The 22,478-nt window shown below is 32.8% G+C and overlaps 2 protein-coding genes across 6 annotated transcripts; one reads left to right on the top strand and one right to left on the bottom strand.

Moving 5' to 3' along the window:
* Positions 1-510: 510 nt before the first annotated feature.
* On the bottom strand, positions 511-21,443 carry LOC117233474 (probable multidrug resistance-associated protein lethal(2)03659). 5 transcript variants are annotated; one of them, XM_033493824.1, is made up of 12 exons: positions 21,004-21,443; positions 6,681-6,828; positions 6,280-6,531; positions 5,481-5,736; positions 5,225-5,399; positions 4,853-5,009; positions 4,578-4,780; positions 2,550-3,870; positions 2,245-2,459; positions 1,060-2,138; positions 860-967; positions 744-776 (listed from the first exon to the last, which is right to left on the bottom strand). In XM_033493824.1, exons 2-12 carry the CDS (start codon positions 6,752-6,754, stop codon positions 744-746), a joined length of 3,873 nt encoding a protein of 1,290 aa, XP_033349715.1. In that variant the 5' UTR covers positions 6,755-6,828; positions 21,004-21,443. The 5 variants fall into 5 exon arrangements, with proteins under 5 accessions (XP_033349718.1, XP_033349719.1, XP_033349715.1 ...); XM_033493826.1 differs by lacking the exon at positions 21,004-21,443 and adding an exon at positions 8,421-8,652; XM_033493825.1 differs by lacking the exon at positions 21,004-21,443 and adding an exon at positions 7,029-7,101 and having other exon boundaries at positions 6,681-6,830.
* LOC117233255 lies at positions 11,945-16,571 on the top strand. Its single transcript, XM_033493382.1, has 7 exons — positions 11,945-12,956; positions 13,599-13,603; positions 13,733-14,064; positions 14,484-14,583; positions 14,793-14,900; positions 15,341-15,494; positions 16,428-16,571. The coding sequence occupies exons 1-7, from the start codon at positions 12,608-12,610 to the stop codon at positions 16,478-16,480; spliced, it is 1,101 nt and encodes a 366-aa protein (XP_033349273.1). The 5' UTR covers positions 11,945-12,607; the 3' UTR covers positions 16,481-16,571.
* Positions 21,444-22,478: the final 1,035 nt, after the last annotated feature.

Genomic DNA, 22,478 nt, shown 5'->3' with positions numbered 1-22,478 from the left:
AAACAATAGTTTAGCGAAGCGTTCCTTCGAGCTACACCGCGGAGCCACAAACGGAGTTCTTAGTAACTTTCATGCTCTGAGGAAAGTCCCTGGACCGTGGGCAGAAAGTGCCGTAGCGCTATCTGCTGCTAGCCTCCTGTCGTCTTTCTCGTCTTAGGGATAGGAAGCTTCGGCAGATCCTTTCGAGTTAGGGCGGGAGTGTATTGGTCAAATAAAAGTAATGTGTTAGAGACGAAAATTCTATAATTCTAGAATTATAGAATCCGTGTCAAACTAAACAGGGCTCATAACGAAGGAAAGCTTCCTTTTTTTCGCTTTTTTTTCTTTATAATATTTAAATTATTTAACCAGTTAGTTGTTGCGATCTCTTTGAAAATTTTAAAAAGTGTGTACCTAAAATATGTTGCAAAAAATAAGCAACGACGAGTATGCTTGTAAAAAAACAGCTAACTGGTTAAATATATCTCATATTCAATAACCATACCATAATTAAAATAATAAAGATAAAAATTATTGTTGCAAAATTTTATTGATATTATACTTTTGTTACAAAAAGATCGTCAAACTGTAATTGGCTAAATAGTCGGTACATAATACCTGTGTAAGCACCGTACTTTCAAAATTTGCATCGTTACACTTAGCAAAAACTATTACTTTGGTTCGAAAATATAAGTTGGACGTACGAAAAAATTTCGCTTAAATATGTAGTATATCATTCGAAAGTTACTAAAGTCTGGTCATCATCAGGACACCGCTTCGTTGTTCTTATAAAAACACTGGAAGATCGATATATGTATTAAATTTTGTTTATTCCATTTGCTTGAATTTTCTTAAATTCGAAGAATGTTTTATCACTTACGTTCTTTGCCACTTCTGACAGACTGTTCGCCATTGCAGCACCTGTTTGTTGCACCATATTGTAAAAATATCCTTTCTTTTGCAGTAAAACATACGGATGATCATATTCCTAAAAAATTAACATTAGAAGACAAATCTATCACATTTCTTAGAAATAATAATCAAACGATTTTTTAAATAACTCAACTTATAATTACTTACTACTAGACAACCCTGATCCATCACAAGTATCTTATCGCTATCCATTATGGTATTTAATCTGTGCGCTATAGTAATGACAGTGCAATCCACAAATTTCTTTCTGACCGTCTGTTGAATCAGGGAATCAGTCTGTGGATCAACGTTAGCAGTAGCTTCATCGAGAACCATAATTTTATTATTTCGAATGAGTGCTCGAACAAGGCATAATAATTGACGTTGTCCAACGCTGAAATTTGAACCCTCTTCCGATACTTTACTGTTCAAACCTGCCGCCATCTCTGAGATCGTTTCTCTTATTTCTACTTCCCCTAAAGCCTCCCATAAAACGTTATCAGAATATTCGTCGAAAGGATCTAGATTTCGTCGAAGACTACCTCCGAATAGAACTGGTTCCTGAGGTATAATACTGATTTTCGAACGAAAGTCATGCAATGCAATTTCATTCGTAGGTATACCATCTATAATTATTTCTCCCTCTATGTATGCTAACCGAAAAAGAGCGCTGATTAAGGATGTTTTGCCAGCACCGGTTCTTCCAACAACTCCCACTTTTTCTTTAGGTTTGATCACGAAATTGATACCATTTAAAACACAAGTACTTTTAGGGCCGTATTTTAATCTCACGCCTCTGAATTCGACCAGACCTTTCGTGGGCCATTCTTCCGGCGGTTTCTTTTCCGGTATACTATCCAAGAATGGCTCTTCTTCCAGCTTACTGTACTCCAACACTCTTTCGACAGAAGTCATTTGATTCTCCAGTTCACCGGTTTGTCTTATACCCCACTGTAAAATTCCAACGACAGCGCTAACCTGCGTGATTACTAAACCGATATCCCCGGCAATAGCGAGATCTTCGAATACGAAAAACATGATGGTGATCACCGCTATGTAAATCAAACAAAATGCCTCGATATAAAGACCGAAAGCTCGTGAAAGAGAGATGAATATAAACCACGTTGATGTGTGCAGATCCTGATGATTGTCAAACTCCGTGGTTACTATCTTTTCAGCTTTGAATGCTCTGATTGTCGTTAAGCCTTGCAAAGTGGCACCCACATGATCGAATACTGGTGAACGGGCTAAAAAATATTCCTATTAATCGTCTTAAACGTTGATAGAGAAGATCGAGAAATTCACAGAAAGTTTATAAAATTAATCGCTCTTATTAATGACGTGGATACTTACTTGTACCCTCCATTCGTTTAACAGCGCGACTAGTTGAAATGTATACGACTCGCATATAGTAAAAAAGAACTATAATAACGCAAGTCGGTATCAACAACCACACGCTCACTGTACCAAGGATCACTATGGTCCCCATAAAATTTAGAAACATTATGATAACATCGAACATGGTAAAAGGCATTTTCTTATCGATAATACCAATGTCTTTAGAAAACCTTGAAACGAAAATAAAATTATCAATTAATTATCGATCTCACAAGTAACGTGTGTAGTAAGCAAGATGTCGCGAACGTGTGAATTTCTACCTGTTTAATATTCGACCAGCGGGATTCGTGTTGTAAAAGTACATCACAGCACGTACGATACTACGGAACATCTGTGCGTGTAGATTTTTGGAGGCGCGCATGCAAACTGCATAATATGTAAACGTCTGTGCGACGTAGATACAAGCAATTCCCATAGTTAGACCGCTATAAATATAAATAATTTCATTGCGAGACAATGGTCCGGACCATTGAAAACCCATCGTGCCATTATCGCTTCTAACCCACGATGCCATCTCCGTGTTTACCCAAAATGCGACCAGATAGTCGCTGCCACTGGCTATCGATTGGCTCGATATAAACATAATCGTCATCAGAAGAACCAGAAATATATTTCTACTTGCTTTCCAGTAGGAAAAGAAAACATTGCTAGACATTTTGCCCTTCGACCTGGTTTCCGCCACCTCGACAGGTTCTTGTTCCGCGACTGCGTCTTCTTTCTTCGTTTCTCCCATCGTTCGCTTCTTCTCTATTTTGGTTTCAGCTTCGCCAAATTCTTCTTTATCCTCAATCTCTTCGAAGACCTTCATGGAATCTAAATTCATACTTTGCAACTCCTCGAAGCTCCCTTTCGCTTGAATGCTACCATTGTTCATTACGATTATCTGATCAGCGGCTTTCAAATATTGTATCTGGTGAGTGACTAGGATTATAGTTTTGCCTTTGAGAAAACCATGTATACATTCATCCACAATGCGACTACCGACATGCGTATCGACTGCCGATAAAGGATCGTCCAGAAGATAAATATCGGCGTCAGTGTATAACGCTCGCGCTAAATTAATTCGAGCTCGTTGACCGCCGCTTAAATTGATTCCCCTTTCCCCGGCCATGGTTCTGTCTTTATGCGTAAATAGATCTATATCGCGTGTCAATTGACACACACGAATCACTTCGTTGTAACGAGCTTCATTCATCGACTGTCCAAAGAGAATATTCTGTCTGATAGAGGAAGCGAAGATCCATGGTCGTTGATCGGCGAAACTTATTTTCCCGTTAGTTTCTAGCACTCCTTCTGTCAATGATAATTCACGAAGTATTACTTGCAACAAACTGCTCTTTCCTGAGCCTATCTGTCCGATCACTGCTATGAAGCTACCAGCTTCTACTGTTAGATGGATGTTTTGCAATGTGTCATTGTCTCGAGAGTTATCCCATCTGGCAGTGACATTTTTTAAGTAAATAGGAACGGATTGTGTAGCTACTTGATTCTGAACTTTCTGTGGCACAGAGATTTCAGGATACGTCATGAATTTCTCGAGTCGTCTGATAGATACCAATGCTTCCGCTAATTGATGAACACCTGTGCAGATCGCAATATCGTGATCATATCGAATTTCTCTTAAAATTTATTTAATAAAATACAGATTATAAACGTGCGGACTAAATCTCGATTAATAACAAATCTCTGTATGACAATTGTTACATAGCATCGTATAGCACGATGAAATTGATATCACTGCTGTTAGATATTATTGAAAATAATTAACATTATTGATAAATAATTATCGAAACATATCGTAGGAAACTGAAAGAAATGCGAGCATATTTAACCCTTTCGCTTCGGCAGTCCAGTCCGCCGAAAAGCGCGCGCCAGAAATGCGCACAGTGTGCGTGGTTGCTGTATATACGTTTTCCTAAGTCTTAAATAATAATTCTTGTAAGAACCGTATATGAAATATCATTTTACTGTTAATGGATTCAACAGATTTTTTAGCACGAAACAGTATACGATCGTTTGGATGTTTGAAACATATTGCGTAAAACGTTTTGATGTACTTTCAGCACTGAGTAACTTTTAAGAAATGATTAATCCAATATATCAATAAAATCAACAGAAAATGTTCTGCCGATAAAAATATATTATCGACTACAGATGGCATTGGTGTATGCCGGATGTATGGGGTGCCGAACCCAGGATTCGTCGCACGGGCGCCGCCTATAAGCTGCACCCGAAGCGAAAGGGTTAAAGAAACAAATATTTTATCTGAATATCAGAAGGTAACTTACTTATAGCAAAACCGGTAGTCATAGAATCTCGTAGAATAGTGTAAAATGCTGTAGTCATAAATACTTTTTCAGCATCCACATTATTCCCAGTTAAAACATAAGTTAATATGGCAATAAATAATCCGACTCGAGGAAAGTACATATCAAGCGTTAAACCAATTTGTTCTACGATCGAATACTTCTTTATCACGTCCACTTCTTTCCTGAAAATAATATAAATAACAGTTTGTCGACTTTATCTTACGAAACGTGATAGATACGAGTTATTTTCTTACCGTCTAGCTTTTTCGACAAGTAGCGAGTATGGTACTTCCCAAACATACATTTTAATTACTTCTACTCCATTAATGATTTGATTCATCAATCTTAGCCTATTGTCAGTTTTTTTAGCTGACACGGAAGTCAAACGCGACACTTTCCTTCCAAGAAATACTGAAAAAAAGTGACGAGTTCATAAATTACTTGAAGGATCGTCTAAAAATAAATATAAATAAATTCGATTAATTATTAATTAAATGTGTTTACGAACTTAGATCGGAGCAATGTCTGTTCATTCGATTTTTAATACGAAGATAATATTAAAATGGCAAAAGAAATACTACAGTTACGCCATAGTCTTATGATATGCTTATTTTTTTAATACTTACTCTGCAATGGTATACATAATAAAAACGCTATCATTCCTGTGATTGCACCCAATCCAATTTCACGAAATGTAAGATACGCTATTACAAAAACTTGAAGTGGACCAATCCATAAGTAATGAATAGCAATGACAAAGTAATCGAGCCTATTGACGTCGTTGCTTAAGAAATTGATCATCTGAAGATAAAGGATACAGCATAGAATATAGAACATAGATAGTAGAGACATAGAATAAATTGTGATTAATTTGTTCTGCACCTGCCCGACAGATGTTTCATTTTCAAGAACAGAGTTAGACAATCTAAGTATCTTCCTGTAAATTAAAGTACAACAAGCCACTCTAACTTTCATTCCTAGGTGTGTAAATGTTTGTATGGCCCAATGAATAATCACAGCATCTAGTAAAGGCACGACACAAAAAGCCGCGGCATAATAATGTATACCAGTACTCCAGTCTTGTCTGTTCCCTGAGAAATAACGTAATATCCTGGCGAGTAGAAACGGCTGCACGATCCTGAAATAAAATACGATTCTATTGCTAATTTTTCTTTCGTTTCTTTAACGCTATCGAGTTCAAACTCTCATTCTTTTTCCAATAAACAAATTTTGCCAAACTTATACTCAATTGCGTGCAGAAGTTTCCGATCGGATACATTTGTTTACACTTTATATCAAAAAGCGATATTTTAAAGCATTGGAGGATCTCTGTTTTTTTTTTTTTTTACCTAAAACATTTGAATATGATGTGTAGCCACGTAACAGTGTTTATTTTGTTGTGTTGTTTTCTTTCCCTGGCTATATCTTCAGTTAACATTTTATTGGATATTGGTTTTGAGATACAAAGTGAAAAATCTACCTGGCCAGAAACTTCTGCACTAGACGTATGATATTAGAAATAATCAGATAATACAGTACTTCTGAATTACTTGCAGTCGATAAAATTATAATCTGTATTTAAATTGAAAGAAATTTTAAAATAATAATCTTCTGATCGCACTGATTCTATATCTGCACAGTGTATCGAGTTATAATTAAATTGTTATATTTGTTACTGTACCGTATGCCAAATTCTAGAACAAATAGCCCTAGTCCACCGTTAATGAGTATTTTACCGAAGCATTTGAACAGTACCCTAATTAAACTTGGCTTCGAATTGTCTTTTTTCTTCTCACATATTTTCACCTCCCGCTCCCAATTTTTTACGATACGCTGACCCAAATAGCTGCTCTTGTCTTCCCGCAATGGCGAATACAGATCATCCTCCTCCAATTCTTTCTTATAACCGACAACGAACAGCTTGAGGATCCACCTGTTTATTAAATAATTAATTAAATTAAATTCCACTTAATCAACGATGGAATTCCTTGGAATCGTTGAAATAGAATTAAATAACAAACTATGGGAAAAATATAATATAGTATATAATTTAATAGAAATATGTGAAATTATTTGAATTACCAAAATGTAAGAATGGACAATGGATTGGCATTTTGGCGCGGATTATTCACTTCTTTCCTCTCACTTTTATCCATTTTCGCAAGCGCAACCGTTTTTGGTCATCTCAGAGTATTTAGAAAAATTCTGTATATCGTGTTTATCTCATTGCCTGAAACGAAGAAGCGAAATTTTTCCTATGGTTCAACGTTATCGATAAAAAACACTGTTACGTATATAGGGCAACAATTTTTATACGATCAAATTGCACAGCCTTATTCCTTATATATATTTGTTTTGTAAAAAATCGATAGAAATAATCTCATCTACTTTCAACATTTCATCGACGTTATTTAGTAACAATATTTATATAGCCTGTTTTATCGATTGCGAAGCAAAGAAAATTATCGAAAGGAAAAATCAAAATCTTTTGAACTGAATTTTTTTAAAAACGCGTGGTCTTACGCAGACAGCGTCACACGCAAGAAGCTCATCAACAGCGATTCAGCAGATTTTATAAGTTTTTCGTGTGTGCTAGTGATTACGGGGCCGTATATCATCGTACAGAAAATTCCTCTGTTACAGAAATTCTATCATCGTCGTACAGGCGTCCTCTTCATTTATCAGTACACATGTATTATAGACCATGTTTATGACTCTGTTCAAGGTCATCGATACCATCGAATCCTTCGCTGTAAAAGGTAATTCCACGCTTCCATCTATGGACCGAGTTTCTACATAATTTTTCTTTCATTTATCAAGGAGAATTCATACAATCGCCATTCGATGAACACTTCTCACATACGGTCGACTTCTCACATAGTTTATCCTCCATAAACGAGCCATACAGAAAAATAAATTGAGTAATACCATCAAGGTTTATTAGTTGCTACATAAGAAATTAAATGTTAAGTAATTATATATGCTGTAAACAGAATTAATCAAATTTCTTTAGAATGATTTAAATATCGAATATGGGGGTTTCTAGCGTATTAAATATTTGCGTATAGTGGTAGACGAAACAAGTTTGAAAGATAAGCTTTATTCGAAAAAAAAACATAAATGTGAATGAAATACAAAGAAAAGTTTGTCAATAGATGGATCAAAAGTTTCATTGTTTACGACTTGAAAATAAATCTCAAACGATTTTTTTCTACGCGAACTTTCATTATTGTCTCGATAATACAAAGAAAAGTTTGTCAATAGATGGATCAAAAGTTCCATTGTTTACGACTTGAAAATAAATCTCAAACGATTTTTTTCTGCACTAGCTTTTATTATTGTCTCGATAATACAAAGAAAAGTTTGTCAATAGATGGATCAAAAGTTCCATTGTTTACGACTTGAAAATAGATCTCAAACGACATTTTTCTACGCGAACTTTCATTATCGTTTCGATATCGAGAATCGTAGCTTATAAATATCGCTCACTTTTTCTTAATTTCGCCCCATGGTACGTTACGGAAAGACCTTGGAATACCAACGGTCAAGGAAGAGATTAGCAGATGCGCAAGAAGGTACAGAGAAAGAATAGCAACGCAGCCGAACCGACTGGCAACGGAAACGATCAACACAAGCATAGAAAGAAGACTAAAAAGGAAACACCCAGCAGATCTCATAAAGGATATATCCTAACAAACACGAAGATGGTACCCCATTGGGGGTAGACACCCACATGATAATCAAACAGCTAAAAAATTCTACCAAATGTCCAAATTGGACAAATTGTGAATGTGAAATATTAAATAAAAAAAAAAAAAAAACCTTTTCTTAATATCTTGTCTAGCTTGGAATAGATGATTGTTATCGATATGGTAAATAATATTTGGTATAAAAGTTATTAACGCTCGTAATACGTCTACTTTGATCTTCATCTTTTCACAACACTGTATGTATATTTGTCAAATATCGTTACGTTCGTAGATACACCACGCGTGTATTTGACAAATGATAATAGTTTCACGCATGTAATATTCGTTCAGTCTGTTCCACACAGTCTGCACTTGACAAATAACGAACAATGGGTTCCCGACGAACTCTTTGTTACAGTGTTCACATGTATCCGCATGTGTACAAGGAAAACATTGAAAATAACCACGATTGCAGAGGAAATTACAAATCATTCCAGTGCTCGGCTAAACGGAATAAAGAATCACGCGAACCATTAGCTGAGAAACTATTACTCAGACGTCTCCGGAAGACTTAGAAGAAAGCAACCGAGCGATTTACTCGCTCTTCGTCAATAATACGCATAACCATAAAAGACACTGGTGCGTTCTAACGTTGAATAAAATTTAATTAAAGAAAACGTAATTAATCTGTAGAACGTTTGTAAAATGTAAACAATTTGGAATATTTACAAGGGGAAAATGTAAAAAAAAAAATATGTACCATAGTGATATTTACAATATTTAAATTATCGATATAATGTCTCTCCACTCGTTCAATTGTTCCAATTTTAATCAATTTATTCCTTTTCTCTTCACTTCTTCTTCTTCTTCTTCTTCTTCTTTACTCTACTCTTCATTCTACGTAAAATGAGCGCATTTAATAAACTTCCGTGAATTTGAGCTATTTTCATGGTCGTAATTTCTAGATTTTCTCCGTGGATTTGGCATTCCATGGATCTTCATATAAAGCAACGTATGCGAATGTGAATAACGCTCGTTGTACTCGTGTTTGCGGTATGTTACAGATCGGTTACGCAATTACACAAATATTATAGATATTTACTTGTACAGCTGAAATAATACATATTACAAAATTAATAACCGAGTGCGACAAAACGATGATATAACACGTTGTCACCATAATCATACAAAATCATTTTCTATATTTCAGCATTACGTTGTAAGAGAATTACATTATACAATGGTTCTACGCTTCTGCGTGAAAGTTTAGAGCATGTTAGGGTTCCAAAATGACGATTTCCTTTTATAACGAAATATTTTATTCGTGATAATATGCTTTTAGAGTATTCACACTGTAATTCATTATATTTGAAAGCGAAAGTTATAATTATAATATTCTCATTTCTCAGAAAAATGTACGAAAAAGTTTGCTTCGTCCAAAAAACGAAGAACGTTCCAAATTTTGGAACGGAAAACTACTTTGTGAAAATTTATAAATTGAATTTATCTTCAAACTACAGAAGCTCGGATCTTCAAATATTCCTTAAAAGAAAAAAAAAAGCTGGCGATATATCAGTAGCTAAAACGTTCATCATTGAACAGGTATTATTTTATATTATAATCCGAGGGTTCCATGTTTGTTTGGTACACTGATTATTATGTGTGCCACGCTGTAACTTGATAACACGCGTTTTCTCGTTGTTGAGGTTCAAAGAACACACTATATATCGAGAATGTATGTAGTTGATAGAAATGAGGAAATTACGCGACAATGAAGCAACATCTGGAACCTTGACTACTCATTCCGTACGTAGAGATTAGTCAATCACACCGAGAAATTTTCCTGCAAACTAAATTAACTACACAAGTAAAACGCTTTATAAATCTTACAGAATTCAACACTTGACTGACTTATTTCGGTGATTTTTCTATCAAAAATAAATAATTCCTGCAGCAATTGATAATCGCTTTTTTCCATTTTATAAAACAACGTACAAATCACACCAAGTTTTATAAAATCAAATATTTTTAACATCTACGTTTGCCGTTTCGTATTTTTTCTTTATCCTCGCGCGTCTATATTCAACTAACGAATGAAAGAGGCAACTTTTTACTTATCCAAATATTATTTTTATCAAGTTTTTATAATTCTAATTGCGAAACGAAGAGAATCGCTTTTTCGTTAAATATTGCATTCCTTATAATTCCAAACTATAGAATATATACATTGTATAATTTTGTACAATTTCTTTTCCTTATCTTTTGTTCCATATCTTTTCACCACAGTCCCGGCCCCACTTCCCTTTTTCACAGAACGCATGCACGGACGTTTCACACAGTACATCAGAATCACAGAATAACAGATTCCATTTAATCAAACGCTCGATGTCTTTCCATCGTTGATTCTCTTTCGCTTCGCTCTTCCATCGAACGGAAGCCAGACGCTGAAACCAATCTGAATAAATCCAATTTTCCTATCCACCACTTGTCCGTACTGATAGCTCACTTTCAACGAACATTCGACGACAAAACATAGCGGAATATCGTGTCGAAGTTGTGATATCTAATTTCGCAACGCATTAGAAAGGATAACGTTTACCGTTAATTGCTTTATTCCACAAGAACTTGATAGGTTTAAATCTGCCTAATATCGCTCAGGGGAGAACAATGTCTCGATTTCGTCGCTCAAGTCTGAAGAACAAACGCAATTACAATATGGATATATCGTAATCGATGAGTTTAAATTGCGCCAAATGACAGGATAAGACGGAAATTATCTGTCTGCACGACAGTTGTAAGATAATGATTGAACGAGTCTGTAACGAAGCGTGTGCCCCGGCCAGCCGTCAATTTTCCTACGAAATAATCGTTAATCGATCATTGGTATGAAACGCGGTATGATAACGGCGCGGCAGCGGTCAGTAGTTGTTAAAATCACGACTCGATTAAAACAACGAAGAACTGCGATGAACGTAAGGCCAGCTCTGTGCTTTAGTCGTTTCTATTACATTTTTTTAACATCGACTTCGTTAAAATCGTTCGTGATATTTCTAAAAAGTTCTCCGGGAGGAGATTGAATTTTCTTGACAATTTTAACGTTATACATCTATAGCGATACGATGATATTTTATATAGCTTGGATTTTATAATATTATATATCGAATATAATTTATATATTTTATAATATTGAATTTTGTCAATGATGTATTATGTTATAATACGCGCTGGGTTCGATATTGTTCAATTTACGTTCAAGGGTTTGCTCAATTTTTAATTGAACTGCGATTGATCTTGGAAATTTTCTTATGCTAAGAAGGTTTACTTAAAAACTATTAATTCGTATGAAAGACACGCAAAATGCTTTGACTTTTGATTAATATGGAAATAATTTCGTCCCATACTACAATAGCTCTGCCTCTAAGACGGCGATTCTGTTGAGTTGTTGAGCAAAATTCGTAACATTTTTGGCAACTGATTCATTCTATAATATTTTATATTTAATATATTTGACGAGGTTTCAAGAGAACTGTTTAAAATAATAGTAGTTCTATTATACAATAATACATTATTCTATTCGTGTCTTTATTAACATGAAATACTAACAATAATAATTTCGTAACAATAATCTCTTGTAGATAAAAATAAAAGAATTGCTCCTTCATTTACAACGATATTTGTTATCGTATGCATATTTATTATTCATTTCATTATTCAATATCACTGTTATTTCTTCTGATTTGATCTCAGCATGTACGCATTTACCTCACTTTATGAATTAAACCAAGCAAGATAAAGAGTTCTATTTTGTTTACATCAAAGAGTTTAGGAATTTTGTGAAATTATGTTACACGCGTATATTTTTAGTATATAAACATCGTACTTTTCTGTATTTACGTATTTACAAGTTTGTTAATTTGGACCTTTGTATGTTCTATGCAAATAATAATAAGCCGATTTTGTTTCTAAACGTTTACTTTTATTATCATCATTATCATTATTAATTATAAATGTTACGAATTAATTATAATTTTGTATAGATTTATTATTCTTAAGTTTTTGTATGTTTTCGTGCAAATAATAATGGGATGGCGTTTTGGTTATTACCGTAATTACTATTATAATTGTTATTATTATAATTTTCATTGTGTCACTTGATATTTTAGCATTCGGAAATTATGAATAATTAAATAAAATTAACTGTTTTGGCGTGTGTCGCAGGAAAATATAAACAGAAAAGTGAAAGACGTGTTCTTACTAAACGAAAGGGTTTTCTTAATTTGGGATGCGTGGCCCTTAAGAAAAAAATACACGAAATTCGTTATGTATATGTCCTATCTCAGCGTACATATAGTTATAATGTACATTGACCTGATCGAAGCATTCGGAAATTTAGAATCGATGGTAGAAAACATTATAGATAATACCATAGCAACCGCTACCTATTTTATACTATTTTTGCTTCGATTCAACAAACTGATCGAACACGGGATCGTTACTGTGAGAGAAGAAATTGCTAAGAGTAAGTTTGAAACTGTGGAGGAGATGCGCTTGTACTTCACGTATCACAACATTTCGGATAAATTCGGTAGATACGCCATTTCAACGACTTTAGTGATAGCAACTCTCTGGTACTTGTCACCTATGCTGCAGTTGTTGAAGCTTGATTCAGGTATTTCTTCATCGATACGTTGATTTAGATACCTTGATAAATTTGATGGTTTAGTTAGAAGTTAATACTATTACCATATAAGTATGTACATGAGGATTATTAGATTGTCTGGAAAGTTCGTAATGAAATTTAAAAAAAACTTTTAAGTATTTTATATTTGATTTATATGACAATAATAATATAATTAATTTTATAAGCAACTGTAACGTTCCTCTTTATCTATTGCGCGTTCTCTCAGCTTTTTAATTATACATGAAATAATTTCGAGAGATACAATGTCGTAGTAAATAAAAAATCAAATACTTTTTATCATCAAAGACGATGAAAAGTTAAGAGAAGATATCCAGAAATTGTTAAAATAATTCGGTACAATATGATAATTGTGATAATGATAATAATACTAATTAATAATAATGATAATTCTATAGCAAATTACATTAGCTATAAATTTTCTTTAAATTTCTATTACAAACTTACTGGACAACCCAATTAAAAGTATTATAGTTCAAATAGAATTTAACATTAATATGCTTGATTAGGTACCTTATTTATTCAAAATGTTTAAATCAGGTGAAATTAGTATTATTTTTACGTTATAAAATTGAAAAATTTTACAAATCTATGTTTTATATTTATTGGCAGATGATGTAAAAAATTGTATAGAGTATATGTATATACATAAATATAATAAAAGCTATATGTATAGTTGAATGAATTAAAATATGATATATACGTACAGTTTAATGAATTCCAAAATGCGTTTAAAACGAATTTAGGGCGAGAAGAAGCAATTTCATTTCTATGATATTATTTCAGGACAAAGCAATGAATCATCGAAAGCTTATAAATTGCCTTTCCGAGCCTATGCTTTTCTCGATTATCAAGACGACTTTCAAAACTTCGTTATCATGTATTTATACCAATTTCCAGTCATGTTCATTGCATTAAGCCATATAAGCGCCATCAGTTTGTTAGTTAACTTGGTGCTACACATCTGCGGTAAATTCTCAATCTTGTCATATCGTATACAAAATATTTCCACGAATTCAAACGTTAATTTAGACAGTGTAATCAAAGAATTCGTGACCGCGCATGTAAAACTAATTACGTAAGTATTTATCTTTCTTGCTTTCATTTCTTATTTACATTCTATCGATTATCCTGTTGGTGTTCTTATTTATCCTATTTCAAACATAATTAAATTTACTTATTTATTTCAAATATAATTAAAACTTTACATCTTTATGCAAATATTTGGAGATAAACAATTCTTCAACCCTAATATACATATACATATGTATATTATTTTCGTTAAATAACATAGCTTTACTAGATGAAACAATTACTTTCTCATCCTGGAAAATAGTTTGCTTTTAATCTATTTAGTTTATTCTTCAAGACTTTATTTTTCAAGTTTAGTTGTTTTTTACCCATCTATAAATTAATATAAATCAGCTTATACGTGCACATCATGTTCACTGACTCATTATCGTAACGATATTATGTAATATTCAAAATTCCATGCAGGACAGCGAACTCCATCAATTCAGCCCTGCAAGTTTTTCTTTTGGTGGAACTATTGCAGACAACCATTAGAATGGCGACTATCATATACATGATGCTTCTAGTACGTTTATCGCATTTATCGTTTACTTTGTTCATCGTATTATAATACTTGATTCAGACTTTACTGGAGTATAATTTATAAAAAAAAAAAAAAAACATACATGTATATGTAAATTTAGATATAGAAACTCTATTTGTAACATTTCTAGCTATTTAATTTTAGACATTAATTTTGTTCGCATTCTTAATTTCAATTGTTATAATTTTCAGAATCCCTCGGGAAGTTTCGTGAACACTTTGACTTACGGTTTATACATTTCGATAATTATATCGATGTTATATCTATACTCTTTCATGGGAGAACAGTTGTCAAACGAAGTATCTATCATTCGCAGTTGTGTACAAGTGTCTTCAACCAGATAGATTTGCTGTCTACGACAAAAAGAATAACTTTTAACAAAATTAAAATAATCTTTGATAACAGGATTTTTATTGTAGTAGAAAAACTATCAGATGAAAAATGGTGCAAAGAAGCAGAGTTAAGTGATGTTTAGCATTAGAATTTTCAAAGACTGCAGATTGTTTAATATCACGATTACTAAAACTATGCAAGTGCTAGTGACAAAATTAATATTGATTTTTAATTAAATGGAAATATAATTATAATATGAATGAAAATATTTGAACGCATAAACTTTTGCGTTCATATTGTACGTGTCACGTAAAATCTGTTTGCTTGGATACTTTTGCACGCATTTTCCACCCTTTCGAAATTGTTATAAAAAGAAGATTAAAAATATGATTAAAATTACATTTAGTCGATGAAAGTGAGCGAAGCGTTTTATGCTACGGACTGGAATAATTTATCGCTGCATAATCAAAAGTTATTGCTTCTGGTTATGACTCTTGGACAACAGAGTTTGCACGTTACAGCTGGAAAATTTTATACCTTCTCATTGTACGGTTTTATCGCTGTAAGTAAATATTGAATATATCTGTGTATGGTCGTAGTTATCTCCGATAATTCTTCGTCTTTGACACGAACCGATGTGTATTCAATAAATAATTATCAGAATTATTAGAATATCAGAAAATGCATTGGTGATATTTATACGATCCACTCTGAACAATTTCTATTATCTGCCAAAAATATTTGATTTGAATCCTTTAGTTACATTTTATCAATATATTACGCGCATTGTGGCAAACATTTTTAAATTTCATTAGCACCGTGACGAGACTCTACTCGGATTATCACAATGGCAAAATTCAAAACACATTTGAAAATACATATAGAAATTACAAGATATTTAGTAAGTGTTGACACAGTCAATTATTCATTGTATTAATAAGCCACAATATTCAATATATTTGTAGTAAATATCTTGTAACTTTTACGTAGAATTTCAGATCGATTTCCAATTTTACCGATATAATTACGTCTCGTTAGAACGCTGATGGAATTTCAAAAAGTTTCCTACAATGTACACAGTATGTTCGTAACAAATTTTCTGTGGTAAGTGTTTGAGTACTTTCAGGTGTGAGTTGACTGTTGGTATTAAGTTAATTCATTTTGAAATATTGTATTTTTACTTGCATTCTGTGTTGTGTACAGATTGATAAAAAAAAGACTTTGGAATTTTTAGGGCAGATAGTACTTGAGACAAATGGAGGAAAAACGTCCTAAAATGTCTGAACTCTTTTTTTCAAGGATTAAGATTTAAATTCGAAAACAGCCCTTTTTTGTGATCTTACTATAAAGTTTACTGACGAAGGATGTCTACTTACATGTTCGTTTCAGTGTTCCGGACGGAACATTGTAAACAAATAGTACTCGACTGTATTAGTTTCAACTTTTCATCTCAAACAGATCTTATTATTTGTGTGTTTATGTGTTGTGTTAACAGGTTATGAAAACCTCGTTTGGATACGTTTCTGTTTTACGAACTCTCATTTAATGTAACATGCACACAGACTGTGTTATAAACTAAAACAGTGCAGTCAACGTTTAAACATTATAAGGTATTATAAATAAACGTTTCAATCCTATTTTGTAGTTACCGTTAATTACCGTTATTTCATATTTCGCAAAATTTGACGTATGATTCTACGTTTGAAAATGTTGTTATTTCTATACTCAGAGGTAAGATCAGAATAGTTATTATTTTATTGAATGGATAAATCTATCACACCGTTCTGAGCCAAAAAAACCTTTATTGCACGCGCTTACAAAAACTAGGGATAAAAATAAAAAGGCATCTTAAGCCTATCGATTAAATCTATCGATTGTAACTAGGATCATCCTCTAGTTACTATTTGTTATAACTAACGCATCGACTAATGGATGGCGAGAACGAACTCACGTTGTCATTTTCAACAGAAAATTGTAACAAATTTAATACATATTTCTGTGCAACAATAAATAAAATTGAATATAAGACAAAGAAAGTTCCGTAAAGAAATTTTACTGATTAGAATTAATATTGTGAAATGATAAAAATTGTTTGTGCGACAGAAGTCCCTTAATAATTTACTAATATTATTAAGTATCGAATTTGTAAATTGAGATTTACCATTTTTTATGTTATCTTCTCGTATGAATGAATGAACCTATGGAAATGAATAATTTGTTTCTTGAAAATTTAATATTAATCACGTACTTGTGTAATGAAATTGAGAGAATCAATTTAGCTTTCGACGAGCTTAATTGGTAAATTGTTGTACAGAAGGATATTCCGATTTTAAGTTGTCACTAGTTCACATTATACACCTTTTGTTGTACTTAGCACTCACATACTTACGTAGAATTCGCTATTCTAGCGAATTTGCTTTCTACGAAATCGGACGACTATTTAAAAATAAAAAAAGACAAAATTTATCTTCCTACGTTAATGTAATCTTCCTTCATCAACTTCGTGTGTTTTATATTATATATATCCTTTATCTTTATTTATATGTAACGTGTTGATAGAAGAACCGATATATCATGTGAGAAAATTGCTTCGCCACTTAGAAGGTTAACTACAAATCAACAAGTATCATCCATAAAATGGCCTTGTAACGCAAACAAATATGTTCATCTACGTTATTGAAACACGTTATGTACACGTATTATTTTTATGAATTATTATATGAAATTATTATATGAAATATAATATTTATTATTATATGAAAATATTACAAAAAAAAGAAAAGAGCAAAAAGGAGAGAAGATGAAAGTACCATTTCAAGAGACTTGACAGAACAAATGTGAGTGCGACTTTTATTGGAAAATTGCTAGTGAGGTGTTAATTGTAAAATTATCATTGATTCAAACTGTAATGGAGCACGTGTCCACGATTACGTATCAATTTTCGTATGAAATTACCACTTATCGATTGCGCGTACGAAACAGCGTCGCAGCGGAACCACAACTCAATTAAATAGCATAGGAACGCAACGAATGCAATATGTCTATCACTTTGCATCGTACAATTCTATTTACGTCATTTAGGAGAATAAAGGATCCTTTGTTACAACACCGCGACTGTTGCAATCAAGCGTCCGACACCAAATTTTCACGTTGTATGCAATTTTTCATATAGTTCCACAGATTTCTATGCGATATCCCCGATTCTCTGCGTGTATCTTAAAAACGGATCTTTATTCATTTTAATCACGTTATTCACTTTTATTCACTTTATTCACTTTACTCACTTTATTCACCAATATACTAATATATAAATGTTCACTCAGCCTTCAATCGAGTATCATTCAAAATTCTAATTTTTAATTAATATAGGTGTATTCTTGATCCCGTTTTTTATCTGAATAAGATGGACACAATCGATATACATATAGGTATATGTACGTACATAAATCTGTATGTTCATATCTTTTTCGGTCGTTGGCAGGTTAATTGGAATTTTATGAATGTTAGTTGCAAGACAGATTTACGACATTTATTTTGAGAGCAACTCATGTCAACGTACTTTTCTTGCAAATGAATATCTAGGTAAACATTTGCGAGTCTTTACCTATTTCTCGACCGACGTTGTCGCAAACAGAAGCAGTTTACGTATAGCAAACATACGGAAAGATACCAGTAATTTTAAATTGTACTGCTTCCTTTGTCTTCGTCATCGATAAATATGATAGTGAGTTCCATGCACCGATTATTATACAATTAGGTATCTTTTTTATACAATTATAGATGTTTATGCGTATATAGGAAATTTAATATATTACCCGAATCACGTTAACCCATTCAGGACCCAACTTTTTCCACCATAGAAACAATTTCTGGCGAACTTGTCGAAATGCTATTTCTCCTCCGATTTCGATGATTTTGAAATATGTCGTAAAGCCCAACATTTAGAATAACCTTTTCCTATATATATACATATACAAGTCTTACAGTTATACGCAAAAATATCCCGCCATTTATGCTTAGTTTCCAAGCTGGATTGGGTTAGTGTACATAGTTACATAGTGCTAGATCCGACGCAGACGATTGACTTTTGTCCACGCGATATCACTGTGATCATATGTCTGTCAAATCTATATCTGTCTTCGACGTCCTTAACCGGGGAAACAACGAAAGACGTATAACCCGGTCATTGCGCCACCCGTGGGACTGCCTCCGGGCAAGCCAACGAGTGTTGCGTTTCTGACGAGATCAAAAGTGCTATCAGCTATGTATCTACATAGTTTAACGGAATTCATTTTTCCACTTTGTTTGCCAATTATAAAAAACATGTAATTATTTTAAACATAAGTGTAAAAGTTTCAAACAGTATACATAATTTATTACAATATATATGGAACACAGTGCTAAAAATATACCAACTCATCAATATTTGAACATTTTGAAAATTTAGGAAAAAATTATATCAATGTTCAGAGAATAAAGAAAGAAAGAATTAATGCGTATAATGGAATTGGTTAGGGCAAACAAAAAAGTACTAGATTTCGAGCGTTCGATTAATGTACGTATCAACGTTTATTATTTTTATTACTTTGTCAACACTGCAGTTGCTTGTTCTTTTATTTGACATCTCTGGTGTCAGTTGTGACATTTATTGATTAGAATAAAACCTCTTAGAAAGGAAAATGTCTCGTGGAAAAGAACTTTCTATTACAGAAAAAGCAATGATTGATTCTTTTCGCATCGAAGGCAAGAGATACGGTTATATTGCGAATATCTTGAACAAAGAGTGCAATTGTAGATTATATCACAAGGAGATGTAATCATGGAGAGAAGAAGCGATTAGGTCGATCGAAAAAATTATGGTCACGAGACGAACGTAAAATGCTAAGAATAACATCTAATTCATCAGTTATTGACCAATATTTAAAATGAATGTAATTTAGATGTGTCAATAAGTACCATTTACCGGAGTATTTTAAAATCACTGAACACTGTTATTTCGAGAATGGAATCAGTACTAAAATTAGAGACTGCTGATAAAAAAAAAAGACCTTTATTTGCACGGGGAAATTATGATTCTTTTTATCCCCTAATGGTGTAATGCTTTTTTTAATAATAATTTGTCTTGGTGATTTTCCACCAAACACATTATTTTAGGGGCGGTTCCGTCATGATTTGGGTGAGCTTTTTAGTTTCTGGCAAAAGCTCCGTTACTTTTAACTCAAACAGAATGAATAGTATTGATCATACGCATATGCTGGGAAATTATTTAATACGTTTTTTTTGGATAAAAAATGATTAAAAATCAATTTTTGCATAAGACGATGCAGTCTTAAGGTAGACTACAGCTTACGCTAGTTGTCGTTTTTGAAATTGATAATTAAATTTTCGACATAATTCGTAAAGAAGGAAACAACACATTTATGAAACAGTAATTAAGTAACATTCTTCTTTATTTTTAATTTATTACCTTAATTTTGGTCAATTCCTTAAATATTTCTTTTTATGATCGCATTTAACATAAGAAGAAAATATAAGAGCGTAATTTTTTGTAAAACGTCAAATTATTAGAATTTATTGGTCGTATATTTATCGTTAGAATTTGCATTCTAACGATAAATATAAATAAGTTTCTTTCCATTCTTTGACTCACCCGTTCTAACAGATCGATAATATAACCACATTTATTTATATATTCAAAATTTTAGACTTATGTATATCTAAGCAGGTAAAGAATTGATAATTAAAGTTCTTTTTCCATTTAAAAGAATATGAATTGAAAAAACTTATTAAACAAATTTACATCAAAATAATTTGAACAATTAGAATCTTTAATTCATGATTACTATATATTTAATTATTCAAATACATATTGAAAATACATTTAATGCAGAATTAATTCTAACTCATCAATAGGTCAACTTGAAAAAGCGAATAGATTTTTCTCTGATACGTTTTTCTAATTTTATGATTTAAAAAGATATCGAGTTTAACACACTTAATCAGAAAAATTAAAATTAGTGTCATTAATACGTATCAATCGTTGAAACAATCATATAACACAGTACTCACCGTAAAGGTTTGGTATCGCCACGAAGTATATTCAATAAATAACGCTGCACAATAGTTTCGAAACACTTAGCGACATCCAAATTTTCCGCGCAACCACACTCCGTGTACTAGCGTTTTACCAACTGAAGAACGAGTAAAAGGTTGCAACCTTTATATATAGCGTGTCACGCGGCCGTTGCCTGGCGTGTGTAGTATTGATGAAGGTATGTACTTAATACGTTTACTTTATTGTTATCGTTTTAAATATTATCTGACTTTGTCTCTTTTCAACATGTATGGGTTCAAGCGTGCGGTATCATTTACAACTATCAGGCATATGCTTTTGCTTAATAAGTTATTTTTTCGTAGGGCTATCGAGTTACGAAAGACTATATTGAAAGAATTTCGCTTGTATGTGTCAAGGCAACGAACTATCAACTAGAGAATGTATCTTGGGAGAAAGTCAATCGAATGTTTGAGACATCGTGATCGCACTGCGTAAATGAACTCGCAACGCTATCTGTGAACAAAGAATTAAATTATAAACGAATAGAGTTCTCAAAGCTTGGGACAATTTACGGGGCAATACTGTATTTGAATCTCACGAATGATAATTTTAATATACACACACTCATTACACTATCGCGTGAATTGCTTTTAATATGAATTTAGTTCCGACAATTCTACCAGAAGACACCTTCTATAAACCGGGAATGAAATATAAACTGACCGGTTGCATACTTAAACGGAAAAATATATATTGTTAAAATATTTACCAAGGACGATTGGATATGAGAAAGAAATAACTTAGATAGATACTTTGTTAGCTTTTGGTTATTTTTTGTGAACCGTATCAAATTAGCAGTTCTATTACTCACGATGTTTCATTATCGGCAATTCGTGTAAACTTTTTAGAGCATTATGCTGTCTCGCCTTCACGTTATTTTTTTCTCAACAACTTTGCACGTGAGCAGGAGGACAAAGCCTTTACCAACCAAGGAAAATAAAACACCGACAGGCGGTGCGGAGCTCCACCCACCCTTGGACCAGAATGATCAAGAAAAGGGATTTTAGAACTAGAAAGAAACGAAGAGCCGAAAATCGTGAGCGAGGAAGAGTTTTCGAAGCAGAATATTTATTAATTTTCGAGAAATATTGTTTTTCTTTTCCAACCGGTTAATTTTGAACGAAAAATACAAGTCTTCGAATAAGCAACCGTTTTGAATTACGGAAGTAATCAATTCAATCTTCGCGGTCTCCGGTGAACACTGATTTAGCATTTCACGGAAACCAACCCACTCATCTTTTCCCTAAAGTCACGAGTAGATGTAGCACAATAGTTTTTATGATGTTAGTATGATTTTGTATGGTATTTACTTTTATGATGTTATCGTATAAGATAATTACTTTTGTTTTATATGATTTTAGTACACAGTATTGATGGACCATAAAACTATTTAAACGCTTATATTAGAGAAGTCTTTTATGAATTGATT

This window comes from Bombus vosnesenskii, unplaced genomic scaffold (assembly GCF_011952255.1).
Source record: "Bombus vosnesenskii isolate JDL3184/JDL3185 unplaced genomic scaffold, Bvos_JDL3184-5_v1.1 scf7180000013295, whole genome shotgun sequence".
In the NCBI taxonomy this organism is placed as follows: Eukaryota; Metazoa; Arthropoda; class Insecta; order Hymenoptera; family Apidae; genus Bombus; species Bombus vosnesenskii.
The sequence above is the reverse complement of the archived record's forward strand: the minus strand, read 5'-3'. Positions and strand labels throughout refer to the sequence as shown.

Bases quoted from the DNA above. Each gene is read 5' to 3' on its own strand.
- LOC117233474 (XM_033493824.1), bottom strand. From the start codon at position 6,754: ATGGATAAAAGTGAGAGGAAAGAAGTGAATAATCCGCGCCAAAATGCC. The intron at 6,532-6,680 runs GTAATTCAAATA...TTTAATAAACAG, and splicing joins TTGTCCATTCTTACATTTTG to GTGGATCCTCAAGCTGTTCG. The intron at 5,010-5,224 runs GTAAGTATTAAA...ACTTTTTTTCAG, and splicing joins ATTATGTATACCATTGCAGA to TATTTCTTGGAAGGAAAGTG.
- LOC117233255 (XM_033493382.1), top strand. From the start codon at position 12,608: ATGTATATGTCCTATCTCAGCGTACATATAGTTATAATGTACATTGAC. The intron at 14,901-15,340 runs GTATCTATCATT...AATTACATTTAG, and splicing joins GAGAACAGTTGTCAAACGAA to TCGATGAAAGTGAGCGAAGC. The intron at 15,495-16,427 runs CTGTAAGTAAAT...TGTTGTGTTAAC, and splicing joins CTCATTGTACGGTTTTATCG to AGGTTATGAAAACCTCGTTT.